At 48.0% G+C, this 15,176-nt stretch overlaps 8 protein-coding genes across 8 annotated transcripts; 3 read left to right on the plus strand and 5 right to left on the minus strand.

Moving 5' to 3' along the window:
• Window positions 1-6: 6 nt before the first annotated feature.
• Window positions 7-672, minus strand: N7478_011854 (uncharacterized protein; the record flags this gene model as incomplete). Its single annotated transcript, XM_056928068.1, has 1 exon — window positions 7-672. The coding sequence occupies one exon, from the start codon at window positions 670-672 to the stop codon at window positions 7-9; it is 666 nt and encodes a 221-aa protein (XP_056773795.1).
• A 1,573-nt stretch (window positions 673-2,245) lies between these two features.
• N7478_011855 (putative acid phosphatase) lies at window positions 2,246-3,637 on the minus strand (the record flags this gene model as incomplete). The annotated part of the gene is made up of 3 exons (XM_056928069.1): window positions 2,246-2,281; window positions 2,348-3,370; window positions 3,440-3,637. The coding sequence occupies 3 exons, from the start codon at window positions 3,635-3,637 to the stop codon at window positions 2,246-2,248; spliced, it is 1,257 nt and encodes a 418-aa protein (XP_056773796.1).
• Window positions 3,638-5,435: 1,798 nt separating this feature from the next.
• On the minus strand, window positions 5,436-6,711 carry erg6 (sterol 24-C-methyltransferase; the record flags this gene model as incomplete). Its single annotated transcript, XM_056928070.1, has 3 exons — window positions 5,436-6,330; window positions 6,404-6,438; window positions 6,508-6,711. The coding sequence occupies 3 exons, from the start codon at window positions 6,709-6,711 to the stop codon at window positions 5,436-5,438; spliced, it is 1,134 nt and encodes a 377-aa protein (XP_056773797.1).
• A 748-nt stretch (window positions 6,712-7,459) lies between these two features.
• Window positions 7,460-8,694, plus strand: slt11 (Pre-mRNA-splicing factor ECM2; the record flags this gene model as incomplete). Its single annotated transcript, XM_056928071.1, has 2 exons — window positions 7,460-7,597; window positions 7,657-8,694. The coding sequence occupies 2 exons, from the start codon at window positions 7,460-7,462 to the stop codon at window positions 8,692-8,694; spliced, it is 1,176 nt and encodes a 391-aa protein (XP_056773798.1).
• A 338-nt stretch (window positions 8,695-9,032) lies between these two features.
• Window positions 9,033-9,566, minus strand: N7478_011858 (LYR motif-containing protein; the record flags this gene model as incomplete). The annotated part of the gene is made up of 3 exons (XM_056928072.1): window positions 9,033-9,127; window positions 9,226-9,402; window positions 9,494-9,566. The coding sequence occupies 3 exons, from the start codon at window positions 9,564-9,566 to the stop codon at window positions 9,033-9,035; spliced, it is 345 nt and encodes a 114-aa protein (XP_056773799.1).
• Window positions 9,567-9,921: 355 nt separating this feature from the next.
• Window positions 9,922-11,426, plus strand: N7478_011859 (putative ribosome associated DnaJ chaperone Zuotin; the record flags this gene model as incomplete). The annotated part of the gene is made up of 3 exons (XM_056928073.1): window positions 9,922-10,074; window positions 10,155-10,295; window positions 10,380-11,426. 3 exons carry the CDS (start codon window positions 9,922-9,924, stop codon window positions 11,424-11,426), a joined length of 1,341 nt encoding a protein of 446 aa, XP_056773800.1.
• Window positions 11,427-11,930: 504 nt separating this feature from the next.
• Window positions 11,931-12,167, minus strand: N7478_011860 (uncharacterized protein; the record flags this gene model as incomplete). The annotated part of the gene is made up of 1 exon (XM_056928074.1): window positions 11,931-12,167. The coding sequence occupies one exon, from the start codon at window positions 12,165-12,167 to the stop codon at window positions 11,931-11,933; it is 237 nt and encodes a 78-aa protein (XP_056773801.1).
• Window positions 12,168-12,791: 624 nt separating this feature from the next.
• Window positions 12,792-14,503, plus strand: N7478_011861 (Zn(II)2Cys6 transcription factor; the record flags this gene model as incomplete). Its single annotated transcript, XM_056928075.1, has 2 exons — window positions 12,792-13,619; window positions 13,676-14,503. 2 exons carry the CDS (start codon window positions 12,792-12,794, stop codon window positions 14,501-14,503), a joined length of 1,656 nt encoding a protein of 551 aa, XP_056773802.1.
• Between the last annotated feature and the right edge of the window lie 673 nt (window positions 14,504-15,176).

Genomic DNA, 15,176 nt, shown 5'->3' on the forward strand with positions numbered 1-15,176 from the left:
ACAAACTCAGACTCTCGAGTCGTGGACTCGCTTTGAATGACTCTTCAGATTATCTTCTCGGTTGTATGACTTGCTACATCCCAAGAATGAACATCTGAATGCATTGGGAGAGATGTGCTGCGTTTCCACGTGTCGTTTCAACTCTGTGCTCCGTCCGAAAGTACCGTTATACCGACATCCTTTCCAATGACATTTGATCACTGGCCCATAGCGTAGAGTATCAGACGTAGCGTATGGCTTGCCGGTCTCGTTTGTGTTGGTAATGTTGGGGTGACGGACTGGGGGTGCCTGAGTCAGGAAACCCATATTGTGAGCTGCCGAGGAGGTAGAGGATAAAGAGTATTGGTTGTCATATCTTCTATGGTATGGAGTTGATGTGTGCACATGATTCTCTGTAGAAGAAAGAGGAGGCTCCGTATCAGGGGTCATGGTGCGATAACGATCAAGATCGTAATTAAAATCGGAATGCATTGATTCCCAAATCACCGGAACATTGAGAAGATCAAGATGTGAAGCAAACATGGACGGATCAACGTCTGCCATGATTGACCCCCAGCCCGTGAAACCATCGTTAGAGGCTGTCATTGTATCTTCGGATTGGCTCAAGGTATGGAAGAAATCTCGATCGTTCTCCTCGGACGGGATGACTCGCGAGCGAGAATCAAAATTCATAGTTCGGTGGACAATCAGATGTAAATGAGATAACCATGGATTTAAACCTAGACAGAGACTTCTAGGGTCTTCAACAGAGGTTATTAGATATAATCATGAGATTCATGGGGTGGGAAGTGCCTCTTTATAGACAGATTACCTAGCTTAATATCGAGAGTGGTGTCCAGAGAACACCATTTTCGACGCGTCTTTACTTGAGTTTCTCGAAGATATGAGCCTACGTCTTACAATTTCACCTTGGGTGATATCCCATACTTAGTACTGAAGTCCACCGCCAGCAATGATTATTGGCCAGTTTGTTATGGGATGAAATTTACCTCATGCAGTTTTGTAGCGTAATCACCCTAATCACCCAATAAGAGGCTAATAATCCAAGCACCGTGCTCTTGCTCACATGGTGGCTTGGCATGCTCTGCTGCCCCGCGTCCCAAAGCGTTGGACGTCCCCCCCCCAAAAGAAGGCCAAGGGGAAAAAGTACTGTTGATCATTCCCCAAAATGAGATACCAACACACCGCGTCCTTGAGCGGATAATCAGTGAACCCTACGTATCATGTCGGGTACGAAATACACATAAGCCACTAAGAATAGTGCGAGGGCATGAAAACGCCGTAACCTCGAGACTACTCGGGACTAGCGTGCCTATCAGCGTCCTACGTGTTCGAATACCCCAGGGTGTTTATATTTAAGATGGGCATGGCACAAGAGGAGGCAGATTTCAAGTCATCGGCGGCTAGCCTAGCTCGCATTAATGACCTCATCGATATTTTTTGTGAATATCGGGGCATCCTTCATGTCCATAGTGGATTCTTACAGCCAAGTAAGTAACCACACAAACAGGAACCTTCGTCAATGCGCCATCTATGAAGTACTGGGTTTCTTTACTTTGATTTACTAGTACTAATTTGCATCTATACTGGTAGCTGTAGGACTGTTTGTCGACCTCAATAGTTATTGAAGTGTGGTCCAAGCTATATCGAACAAGTAACTTAATACCTTCAAATCGCCCAAAAAATGTACACATTATTTTTATCGCTGCATATATCCATGGATGGATGCACATCATAAAAGGAGCTGAGGACACTACCACTGTGCATATACTTACCCCCACTTAAGCCACCGAGGAATAGATTGCCTACGGCGGCTGCGTCGCATTTTCATCTTGCAATTCGACACTGGTTGAAAAAAAGGTACTTTTGTTTCCTGATTCCTTCTTCCGACCTTGCGTTGAAAAAAGTCCTACGGATTTTTAAGCACGCAGCTCCTTGTTTTTGGTTCCGCTGGGGTGGATTTGATATAGATCAGCATACTTCCGAAAGCCATGTGATCGGTCCTTTACGCTAATGCACGAGCAAGGATGGGACATATCTGCCCGGGCAGTTATGTCCCACGGCGATACAACCATAGAACATCAGAATGACAGGCTCCACACAGATGAAATCGCGACGAATGCCGAACCTTATTTAAAGTATTGGGAGGTGGAATTTTCACAATTAAACTCAATTACTATATACGTTTTATAAATTCCAAAGCCTAACCCTATGAGGCGTGATCTATTTTATCAGCTCAGTCTGCTTAAGCAGTAATGCCGCTCTGCTTCTTTCCGTTCTTCTGTATCACAAGTTAGCACTCACTGTCCGACGCTCAAGAAAACGGAATAGCAAAATAAAAACATACCAGAGTACGGAAATACTTAAGACCAACATTGTTACCAGTCTTCGCATCATAAGGAATAGGACTGGTATAGTTATATGTAGGCTCAAGACCATGGTAGGTCTTCTTGACCACATCAGCAATACCGTGTCCAGCGCTGCAGGATCCCGAGGTGGCAGGGACAGACCACAAAGGCTCATACGTAGAGTAATCGCCATCAGAAAGAGGACCAGGATAAGTCTCATTAAGGTAGAGACCATCATAATCAACCTCATAGTTCACGTATCCAGTCTTCTCAGCAACAAGCTTAAGCAGATTGGCACCGCAATCCCAACGTCCAAGGGAAGGAAGGCCCCAGTTAGCAGAAAGGGAAGCAATAATACTGTAATGAGTATAGAAAGTATCATCCTTAGTACCCTTCAAATGCTCGGGAACAGCACCACCAACGAGGAAGCTGTAAACACGGTTGGGAACAGTGTAGTTACCCGACTCATCGAAAGTAACAAGCATCAAAGTATCCTTGGAGAAGTACTCATTGCGCAGGAGAGGAGGCACAAAGCGCTCAATGAAGTCACCGGCAACAGTGATATCGGAATCATGAGCATCGTTAGTCATGTTAGGTGTGATAAACATGTACTGAGGGATACTCTCGTGCTTCAGGTCCTCGTAGAAGGTAGTGAAGTTCTTGATTTGGCGCGGGCGAACAGCGTCGTTGGTGACGGAGTCGAAGAGTATGAGAGGATCGTGCTTGCGAACGTACTCATTTGCGCCGCTCTCGGGGTACCGGTAGCCCTGGTATCCGGCGTAGGGGAGATCTTCTTGATATTGACCCCAGGAGATACGCTTGGTATCGAGGATATCAGCGATAGTGGAGATGTTAGCTGGGAGCTGGTGGAAGTCGTCGTTGTCCATGCCGAAGGTATCGCCGGCAGCAGAGGCAGCGTAGTTTGGCTCCGAGGGGTGAGTCAAGGCGAAGTAGTTGGTCAAAAGGATACCTTCCTTAGCCAGCTTGGCGAAGTTGACATCGTCAGCGGCAGTTTGGTAATCCTGCGATTATTATTAGTTATAATTCTGAATATGTACCCATAAGTTCTCCTAATAATTAATTCCACTTACGGTGTTCTCGATCCAAATCTGCGCAAAGCGGTTGAACGCCAAACCCTTCACATTTGAGACGGGAGAATATGGCAGCACCGATTCCTTAGCACTGGCGATCTCCGCCGCAGTGGGATACTCATCACTTGCGGGGATAGTCTTGGCCGAAGCCAGAGCCAAAGCTCCAACAAAGGCAGAAAGAGTCTGCTTAGTGAACATCTTGGTATTTCAGTAGACAATTGCGATGCGAGACGACCAGAAAAAAAAAGGAAAATAGAAATGATCAGCCGTCACACACGATCTTATACCTTGCGCGATTCGGCGCAGGACCGAAAACCACGCGTTTCCTCTTTCAAGTCGATATTGCCCAGACCGGGCCCCTCTTCGCTTGGAAGACGGGAAAGCACTCCGATGCAGGAAGAAGCGAGGGCGAAGCAGCACGTTGCATCCTCGGGGAGAGTCACTGGCTTCTTCAGGTACCAGTCGCCGCACTTGGCGGGTGAGTGGGGATGAAGTGTGACTATAGCGGGATGGTGGTTGGTGGAGATGTCAGTGGGGCTTCCCGGTTCCTAGCACGTTGCAACTTAATGCAGTGTGACTGGCTGGTGAGGGGGAGATGTCAGATGGTATTGGGTAGGATAAAGTATGCAGTAGATGAATGGTGGAGGGAGTGGAAATTCTAGAAATTGCAATGGTAGTTTTATGTTCAATTAGTGGGAATTAATTGTAGATGCAGGGGATGTACAGATGGTGGTCCCGTGATGAGGAGAGGCGAGCGTGTCATGCTTGTTATGGTTCGCCCTTACTGTTTGAAACATGTATCTTATTTATTATTATTCCTATTTATGGATGCAACAATTTACTACTTACAATAAACTTACCGGACAAATAGTAGTTTTCCTGCAGTCTTGATCCACGTGGGCAGCACTAAGTACAACGGTATCTAGAGCTAAAGCAGCCACTATGGAGAGACCACACCACGAGACTGCAATTTTACTAGATTGCGCCTTATTCGCTTAAATTGAATCCATGTGTGAATAGCCAGCCATTTCTTCAGTTTAATTCCTAATTTGTAACGGTGCCAGGGCAAAATCCCAATTTCTAGTGTAGGTGTCCTTGAAATATATATTTAAAAGCTTCAGCTTTTTTAAGTGGATTTTGGAATATGTCTTGATCACTGAGATTGAATAGAAAGAGCCAATATTTTGAATTCGAGGTGACTGTGATGTTCACGAATATTTAGAGAGTGGTTCAGCAAGTAATATATAGCAATATTCAACTTGGTTTGTAGGTAATTTAGTCCGACTGGCAGTGAAACCACATCCACAACCCCCACATTCCTGCAGGGACGAAAGCAAAGTTATTTCATCCTGCGAGAAACTTAGTCGAATCAGCCAATCATAGGATTTATATTACTTTTTTCAAATCACCTGGGACTTATGTCGGGATTATATGGGATCGGTAGAGCCTGGCCTCTTCGCCTGGCAACCTGTATACTAAGACTACCTAATTTAGACACAGTACACCATACACAGTGTTTTAAGATGAAGAAATAATTATTGATTAACATGCAGAGTATATACTCCATTTACACAAATGAAAATCAGTCAATCCTTGGCTCATTATTCTTGCCTCAATAACTATTACAAATCTATCTGGTTCAAAAGAAATATGGAAGAAACAGAAGTGAAAAAAAGACGGTGAAAGTAGACCGTCATTTCCAATAAGAAAGAAACGGCACTTGCTTCCTGTCGATATCTGGCCCCACTTTTGGTTCACCGTGAACCAAAAGTGGGTCCTTGTTTTGGAACAAGGCTCATCAACGGCATGGAGAAATAATAAACAACTGAAGCGAATACAAGATGGGAATTTGAGGTGGTAAAGAAGCCGCGAGTGGGAGAATAAGTGCGGGATGTACTAGAAACAATGTATGACAAAGACACGGGAGAAGAAGAGAAAGAGGGAAACCGATTTTAGGAAGGTGAAGGTTGATGCGATGCAATGCGATACGATGCGCTTACTCGGGCTTCTTACCAACCATCAGGTACATGGGGGTGAAGAGGTTCTTCTGAGCACCCTCAACCAGACAGTCAGCGGCCAGAGCCAAGCTGTCAGCGGTCTTCTGGGAGCCCCTGGGGAAGAGCTTGATGCTCTCACCAGCACCGACGAAGCGGTGAGCAAGACCACGCCCCCACCAGGTCATACGGGCGATGGTGAAGAAATCCCAGACAGAGCCCATGTGCTTGAAAGATCCCGCCAGCGGGTAGTACCAGGGAGTAGCGTCAGGGCGCTGAGCAAGATCCTCATGGTGAAGAAGCTCGAAGCCAGCATCCTTGACGGCCTTAACACCCTCGGAGATGCGGACCATGTTAGAGATACCGTCACCCTGCTCGATACCGAGACGAATACGGCGGTGCTCGGCATCGTCGTTGTTGTAATCATCGGTCATGAGCCATTCGTAGACACCGAAGGTACCACCGGGCTTGAGCACACGGAAGATCTCAGAGTAGACGCCGACGAGCTCGGGGGCGTGAACGGTAGCCTCAATGGCGTAGACGGCGTCGAAGCTGTTGTCTGGGAACTTCATCTGCATGAAGTCACCCTTGACGAAGGCCATCTTGTCAGAGAGACCCTGCTTGTGGGCGTAGTGGGTTGCGCGGTCGATCTGGTAGTCGTTGTTGTTCAGACCGGTGACGTGGGCACCGGTGAACTTGACAATCTCACGGGCGGGACCACCGACACCACAGCCAACATCCAGAACCTTCATGCCCTCCGTAATACCGGTTTGCATGGCGAGGTAGTGCTCGTGACGGGCGATAGCCTGTCGGAAGGGCTCACCGTAGGCGAAACGGCAGAAGTGGAAGGAAGATCCCCAACCATACTCGTAGAAGTCAGTGGCGAGGTTGTAGTAGCTGGAAATACAGTTAGTATGTTATTGCGACTAATATAGGACCAAAAGGAAGTGTATGGGATCAAAAAACGTACTGTCGGGTCAGGGTAGCATATTCGGTGCGGCGAGCCTATTCACAAATTCCCACGTTAGCAATTGAGTCCTCGTTTTCAAGGACAAGTACAAAGTATTCTCTCACCTCGCGATCAGCGTCGGTCTCATCAGCGTAGTCCTTGTTGTCCCAGTGCTTGAAGTACTCGTCCACAGCAGCCTTCTGGGCAGCGGTGTCCTTACCACGCATGGCAGTCAAACCACCGCGGGCCTTGGCTGACTTTCCGTGCATAGCCTGGTTGAAGGCAGCATCACGCGCCATATCCTCACGTTCCAAAGCAGTAGGAGCCATTTTGACGGAATTGAAAGGGTGTTGGTATTAAAAGGGGGTAAAGAGGAAAATAGTTGGAAGAGGGGCGGCGAAAAAAAGGACAGTAGTCCGGTAAAGGGGTAAAAAGTAGTAACGGGGGAAGTTTGATCAAACCAAACAGTCCGTCAGAGAAACGAAATTGGAGAATGAGGTGAAGAGAAAAAGGGGAGTTTGTTATTAATTTTTTTTCTCACAAGGAAAAGAAAAGGAGGAACAGATCAATTGCAGCAACTTTTTAGCCAAATGCGAAAAATCCACCCAATCATGGAGCCCCTGAACTGGCTGCAGGACTAGACCCGACTGAGTCTGGGGTGGCGGCACAAGAGTGTTCCGTGCTGTGGCTGGTGTGGCGGTGTGTGGCTGGGGTTCGGGACAGCCATGACCCGGGATTGCGGGAGGTGAGCTGATGTATACTATGGGGAGGAGACAGTTGTGGTATAGGGGGATTTGTAGGTGTCTGAGGAGGTTCGGAATAGTGTCAGTGTAGATAGCCAGATTAAACCACTTATTCTATATACTTTATTAAAATATATTCACATTGTACCTCTCTCTGTACTCAATCCTGGTGATTACGAGAAAGCAAACCAGTCAAACATGTCAGCCACAATCACATGATCATGGCCACATCTGTAGTCATGTACCGCCACATGATCACATAATCATCAACTTTTGGTTCTTTCTCTCCAGCTCTGCTTGATAGAGAGCATCAGATACCCCTCCCCCTTCCACTATGCCTCCTCAGATCAAACATGACCTCAACCGCTCCGGCTGGGAGTCCACAGACTTCCCGTCCGTCTGCGAAAACTGTCTCCCCGAAAACCCTTATGTACAGATGATTAAGGAAGATCATGGCGCCGAGTGCAAGATCGTAAGTCTTTGATCTGATACCGCGATGATACTCTCCAGTTACTAAGAAGCAATCTCTAGTGTACTCGACCCTTTACTATATTCCGTTGGAAAGCCGATCGGACTTCCCGACAAAAGTGCACAAATATTTGTCTGACTTGCGCCCGTCTGAAGAACTGCTGCCAATGCTGCATGCTCGATCTTTCCTTCGGCTTACCGATCGCTGTCCGTGATGCAGCTTTGAAAATGGTCGCGCCTGGCCCGGAAAGCGGTATTAACCGTGAATACTACGCGCAAAACCACGAAAAGGAGATTGAAGAGGGAATCGGTGCGGTGGAGGAATACGAGAAGACCGATGATAAGGCCCGCGAGCTGCTGCGCCGCCTGGCAAATAGTGAACCTTACCACAAGAGGGCTCGTCGTATTGAAGGAGCAGCACCAGCTGAAGGAAACCAGCAAGGAGAAGCTTCTAGCTCTGCAGACCAACCCCGCACACACAGCCAGTATGGAAATGCGCCAGGTCCTGTTCGCACAAGTGAGAGTCGACTTGGGAATCGCCTGCCTGGTCGGGGAGGTGGTGCTGGACGCGGAGGCCGTGGTGGCGCTCGTGGTGGACGCCCATTCCCTAGTACTGCGCATCTACCCCCATCCGCCGAAGATATCAACCCGCCCGCAGACCCGAATGTCACATCGCTTTTCGTGACTGGAGTGGAAGATGATCTCCCGGAAAATGTGATTCGCACTTTCTTCGCTAAGTTCGGAACGCTTCGCTCGCTCGTCTGCTCTCATCGCTCCCACTGTGCTTTTATTAACTTTGTCAACCGTGCTGATGCCGAGAAGGCGGCGCTGGAATGCCAAGGTAAAGCTGTTGTTCAAGGTTGTCCATTGCGGATTCGCTGGGGCAAGCCCAAGCCGCTTGATAATATGGATCGCGAGGAGCGTATTCGGAATGCCCGGGAAGGTCGTCAAGCTGCGGGCCCTGCTAAGGGCAACCGGTTTGATAAGAAGGCTATCACCGCGCCGGATGCTGGAGACAAGCAACCTAAGACGAATGATTTCGCTGTGGCTCCACCCCCAGGCTCTGGATCTGTTCAGTATGCTAGCATGTCGGGAGATTAAATGGGACCTAAGACTTAATTGTCTCATTCATTGTGTAATACCAGGCGAGAAAAAGGATGTTGGAGTGCATGTTCTGGGTTCATACAAAGCGGGCGTTGAATATGGCTTGATTTTTGTTTATGCAGCTTCTATATCGATCAAAAATACCCCTGTGACGCCAAAAAGTGATAACACATAGTAATAACAAAAGAGTTGGGTATATTATAATACACGTCCAGTCCCGGATATGTCGGGCTGGTTTTAACTGTAGCTTCACCAATCATGTGCAGGGCATTTGCACGCTGTAGAATCGATGTCGGATGCGTAGTATGCAAATTCAATCTCGAACAATGGAATGTTTAAGATGAGCAAGCCTTGTGGATCTTGACCTTCTCATTACCCACTTTGATAGAGTCGTTGTCGCCGCGCTCGATCTCATCGTGAATTCGTAGTTCTGTACAGAGTATAGTTAGCATTTTGCCTAAACTGAAGCCCGGGTTTAACAGCTATTCAAGCAGCAAACCCATTTAAATAAAGAGAGGAATTACACACCCCACTTTGCGGCCTCATCGCCCTGTTCCCGAGCGCCCTGAACCAAGTTATGGCGCAGGAGGTTCGCAACCTCGATGGCGTGGTTGATTTGCATGCCGGTGTCGATACCAACGCGGCGGTTCTGGTCGAAGTTGCGGCGAGCCTCTTGACGAGCGGCGATCATGACGCGGACATCATCTTGTGATATGTTAGTCAGTGAATTCGAGATCGGGCAATGGACCGATGGATGTCGGGATTTTGATCCATGTTTCCGCAGGTAGTCACATACCTCGGAAGGCAACACGAGTAGAGCGGAGGATCTGGCGATAGGCGCCCAGAGCGGCAGTGGACGGAGCAGGCATTGTGTTGGAGATAGGTTGAATAGAGTAGAGACGTTGAACGCCTTAGAGCCGGAGTGGTTGAGGCGGTTGACAGTGTTGGGAAAATTGGTAGGCTGTGAGGAAATGACAGCCGAAGAAGAATGAGAAGGATATAAATCTTTCAATCTGAGTACTTTAAGCCAACCTAAGAAAAAGAAAAAACCAGACTGTCAATGCTGTGAAGTCGCAAAGCCAATGTCCAAATGAACAAGCCGGAACATGCGAGATGTGATTGGCGGGCGGCCAATCGAGGCAGAAAATATCCCGAGAAAAAAAAATCAAGTGGGACTTTCTCTCTCCCACCTTGTTTGTTCCCTTTCAACCATCAACCCTCACAATGGCTTCCGTGCAAGTTGTCAACGTTTCCCTCCCCTCCCTGCCTTCTGGCTGGAGCGCGGACAAGGACTTCAAGGCTGTCGGTGCCCTTTCTGGTGCTACCCAGCGTAACGTGGAGCCCGTTGGCCCGCACTTCCTCGCTCACGCCCGTCGTGTATGTGATCCCCATGGCCCCGCTAATTTATACATCTTCAACTTTTGTCAATCTTGGATTTTTTTCTAACAACCTTATAGAAGCGTCACCACCGTACTTTCTCTGAGGATGAGCGCCTTCAGGCTCAGCAGAATGTCAAGAAGACTGAGGAGGAAGAGGATGATGATATCTCCGAGGATGAGGATCCTATGATGCTCAACCGTGAGGCTAAGGACTGGAAGGTCAGTACTTTTCTTTAATATCTATGATATTATATCTGGCTTTTTAAAGTTGATTTTCTTTGAATATTACTGATTCCTTTATAGTCCCAGGACCACTACGCCGTTCTCGGCCTTACCCGCTACCGTTGGCGCGCAACCCCCGAGCAGATCAAGCGTGCTCACCGCAAGAAGGTTCTGCGTCACCACCCCGACAAGAAGGCTGCCTCCGGCCAGCGCGACGAGAACGACAGCTTCTTCAAGTGTATCCAGATCGCCACCGAGCTTCTGCTCGACCCCGCTCGCCGTCGTCAATTCGACTCCGTCGACGAGGCCGCCGAGGTTGACGCTCCTTCCAAGAAGGAGGCTTCCGGCAGCAAATTTTACAAGGCTTGGGGCGCCACCTTCGATGCTGAGGGTCGTTTCTCCCTCAAGCAGCCCGTTCCCCAGTTCGGTAACGACGACAGCACCCAGGAGCACGTCGAGAACTTCTACAACTTCTGGTACAACTTCGACAGCTGGCGTACATTCGAGTACCTTGATGAGGATGTTCCCGATGACGGAGAGAGCCGTGACCAGAAGCGTCACACCGAAAAGAAGAACGCCAACGCTCGCCGAAAGCGCAAGAACGAGGATGTTGCCCGTCTCCGTACTCTTGTCGACGAGGTCCTTGCTCAGGATGAGCGTATCAAGAAGTTCCGTCAGCAAGCTCGTGCCGGAAAGGATGCTAAGCGTAAGGCTAAGGAGGACGAGATTGTCCGTTTGAGGGAGGAGAAGGAGCGCAAGAAGGCCGAGGAGGAGGAGGCTAAGAAGAACGCTGAGGAGACTGCTAAGGCTGAGCGTGAGAAGAACAAGAAGACTAAGGAGGCCGCTAAGAACGCTGCTAAGAAGAACAAGCGTGTTCTTAAGGGTTCCGTTAAGGATGTCAACTACTTCGCTGATGGCGAGGCTTCCGCTAAGCAGGTTGACTCCGTTCTCACCGATGTTGATCTCATTATGGGCAAGATTGATGTTGATGAGCTCGCTGCTCTTGCTGAGAAGCTTACCATTGCTGGTAAGGATGGTGGTGCCGTTAAGGCTGCTTACACTGCTGAGGCTAAGCGCCTGGTTGATGCTGGCAAGCTGAAGGACGGTGAGGTCAAGATTTTCGCTTAAAGGTGATTTCTATGGACTCAAAATTTTATTAGACTTGGATGAGGCATTTGCTTTATACTCCTTATGACCATTGTGATTTCCATTACGCAGTTACTCATGCCCTATATAGAAGATGAATGCAACGCATTAGATCAATATATTGAACTCTATTATTACCATTACAATGCGATGCCAAAAAACTTTGATTAAGAAAATAGCGCAGAACGCAGTCAAATTGATTCTCTATATCTCTGGCATTCTAGACTTCTCCCACCGTTTATCTCAACTCAATCTTCAAAAAAATTCAATACAAAACCCAAAACAATCTGCCCTAATCTCCGAATCCCCTCTTCCAACCCTTCTTCACTACCGTAGTAGTGAGCATGTTTTGAACATCGAACCCAGACGATCAGGATGAAGAAGAGTCACGTCCAAAGACATAATCTCAAAAGCCCTCAACCGATGCATGATGGAAGCGACAAACGCATACCTCAACTATCTTCTCCACGTCAAAGCACACGCGCCTCAGACGTAAGGAGCTGAGTCACTTTCGCTGTTATTCTGATCATCCTTCCAATCCTGCAAGACATTCTTGATACTGGCCATCAAGTAAAGAAGGTTGCCTGCTTCGGTAGCAACAAGACCCAATCTAGCGCTGCATAACACCGATATCTTCTGGAAAGCCTCGTAGGAAACAATCAACACGGCAACATAGCTCCTCAAGAGCTCCTCAAGAGCTCCTGCTGCGGTTTCATCGTCCATTCAGGACCGCTCGAATACTCTGGAACTGGTTAGCACAACAGCATAGCTGGGGACATTATTGAGCTGTTCAACTTGGACTTACCCTGCAAAGTGACTGTAATCCATTGTTTTGCTTCAAGTTCTGTTGGACATGGTTTTGATGGCGAAAGATCAGAATGATCGTAAGTACTAAAGATGGATGGAAGGAAGTTGATAGTTCTCATGGAAAGAGGAGCTTTCTGAGATCAATATATAGGAATGTCAGCTCTATCGGACATACTAATTTCGTATTCTAGAATATTCAACGGCTGGGCCGAAACATTACTCTTTACCCCACAGGAACTTGTCTCAGCCACATAGGCGCATATTTGATATGGTTCTTTGATGAAGTAGAAGGTTGGAAGCGTCAAGTCAAAGCACCTAGCTTGATGTCTTACAATATGCCCTATTAGATGACAGGAACTATCATGATGTTATGCTTTAATCTCTTTTTTATCTCACATCAATCATGTTAACTCTGCATCATGGAGATCACGGGTTCAATCGGTCCCATGGATAGAGTTGAGTTACCCCACACGCGGCCACGTTTATCAAGTTTCTTATCGGTCGCTTTTCTTCCCGCTTCTTTCTTTCCTTAACGCATCCATGCCTCCCGAGCGACACCGTACAACGCCAATAGTCCGCGTCCGCACAGGATGCTGGTCTTGCAGGCGCCGCAAGAAGAAGTGTGATGAAGTCCGACCCATCTGCGGAGGTTGTAAACGTAATGATCTGGGTTGCGAGTGGCCCACCGTCATTCCCGGGAGAAGAAATTCCGGAGCCCCCAACGACTTATCGCATGCTGATCTAGAGACGCGGCGCTCGAGCCCCTTCAAGATAATTGAAGAGATCGACTCGGCACCAATTCCTGGGAGTCCGGCATCTTCAAGACGACAGTCGTCTACCTCGTCCCCGTCTAGCGGTGGGCGATCTCCTGGTGGCGATAGCATTGTTGATTCGACCAGTCGAGCTCAGGATCAGAATCAGATCGCAGACCGCCGGAATTCATACATGAGCAGTACTTCGAATATCGACAATCATGATGCTACTCTTATTTCGATAGGCTCTGTGGGGAATGTCGTGCCGCGCACGATGTCGATGTTGCCAGGATATGACCCGGATTCTTATACGCTTATCAGTCATTATCTCAGTACCACAGCCGACTGCATGGCAAATGGCACGACTCCGGTTAACCCTTTCTTGGTTCAAATTGTCCCACTGGCATTTACAAGCGACTTATTATTACAACTTGTTATTGCGCAGAGTGCTGCACATCGGGCATTTCGACGTCGCGATGAGTCTGACGCCATTGCTCAGTCTCACTATACCAAAGCGATTCAATTATTTCGGAGCGGTGTGACAGAATTTATCGATGGAAAAGAGCCCAATCCGTTGATGCTGCTCGTTGGTGCGCTTTTAATGTGTTTTACAGAGGTAATCTCCCCGGCACCTCCATATTGGTTACAGATTTCATCTAACAAGTACAATAGACGACAAAAGGAGACATGACAGGAACAGTCTTCGACCATTTAACAGCCGCCAACTCTTTACTCATTAAGCTTCTAGCACAAAGCGATAGAGCAGTACCCAGAGAACTCAAGGACTTCGTCATTGAATACTATGTCTACACAGCCTCCGTCAGCATGATCTCGATCGACGCTCGACTAAGCGGGCAGCTCTTCCTCAACTTCGACCTCGAGCAAAGAGCTCGCGAACTCTTGACCATGCAATATGTTGGAAATCTATGCGGCTGCTGGTTAGAGCTATTGCTCCTTATCCCGGTGATATTCGACCTCGGCCGCCAGTGGATGATGGAAGAAACACATACCGTGATTCCGACCGCAGATGATATCGCGATGTTCGCTTCCATTCAAGCCCAGATTCTACGATGGACCCCCTTCCCATCCGTCGATCCAGAAGTGTATTTAGCAGGTCTTATATTCCAGCAAGCTATGTTGATATACCTATACACCTCTCTGGGCGGTTACAAATACACACAAGAGGGGATGTATCGAGGCTTGATCCAGACTGCAGTGACGGAGGCAATGTCTTATCTTGATGAGCTACCCGCTAATGCCCGGATCAACTCAGGCATGTGCTGGCCCATTGCAGTCATCGGCTCTTGCTTAGAGACTATTGAGCAGCAGGGTCGCTTGAGAACACGACTAGCAGCCATGGCAAGTCATTTCGGTATTGGAAATATGCATCGCACGCTTCAATTGCTAGAGGCAATTTGGCATTTGCCCACGGCAGATACGGGGCCATGGAATATTTGTCGATCAATGCAACAGAAAGAGATCTGGATCTCGTTTGCTTGAGTCAATCCAGTTGTTCTGAGTATCAAAATTTGAACCAGTCCAATGCCAGCCTCTCTTCATAAACCCCATCATGGTTATTCGAGCATATCAGGATTCGCTACGTTTCAGCGTTGTATATATGGGCTTATCAGGATAGCTGGCCTATCACCACCTCATACGAATCATGAATGCGACAAGGAGAAGACATTGATGGACTCGAGGGAAGTTGCCTCCCCGCCAAAGTGCTGCGACGCCACCAGGACAACTCTGTCCGACTCACCGTCGGTGCCATGCGCACCATCAATAAATGCAGCAACATGGTCCTGTATTGTCGGACATCCTGGTCTAGCCGGACACGCCAATAATCCTGCGTGGAGGACAACACTATTTGAAACACTTGGCCAGGGACATTTTTTCTCCGAACTTTGTGGTTATAGAATCTGTCTGAGCAGGTATAATCTGTATATAAATTCTTCAACTATACACTCAGATGTCATAATAAATACTATCATTCTAAATATCATTACTATCATACCTCAGTCGATTCTCAATGCTTGCCCTGTGAAATCGCCAGTTCCTGACGAAAGCGCGCCCGTATCGGCAGCGCGCTCCGGGACCGCGATGTGGGTCCAGATTAGCAATAAGCTCGATAAGCTGATAAGCACTAAAGGGATGTTGAGTGCGGGGAACATGA

Source organism: Penicillium angulare (assembly GCF_028827245.1).
Source record: "Penicillium angulare strain IBT 27051 chromosome Unknown utg000009l_segment0_segment0, whole genome shotgun sequence".
Lineage (NCBI taxonomy): Eukaryota > Fungi > Ascomycota > Eurotiomycetes > Eurotiales > Aspergillaceae > Penicillium > Penicillium angulare.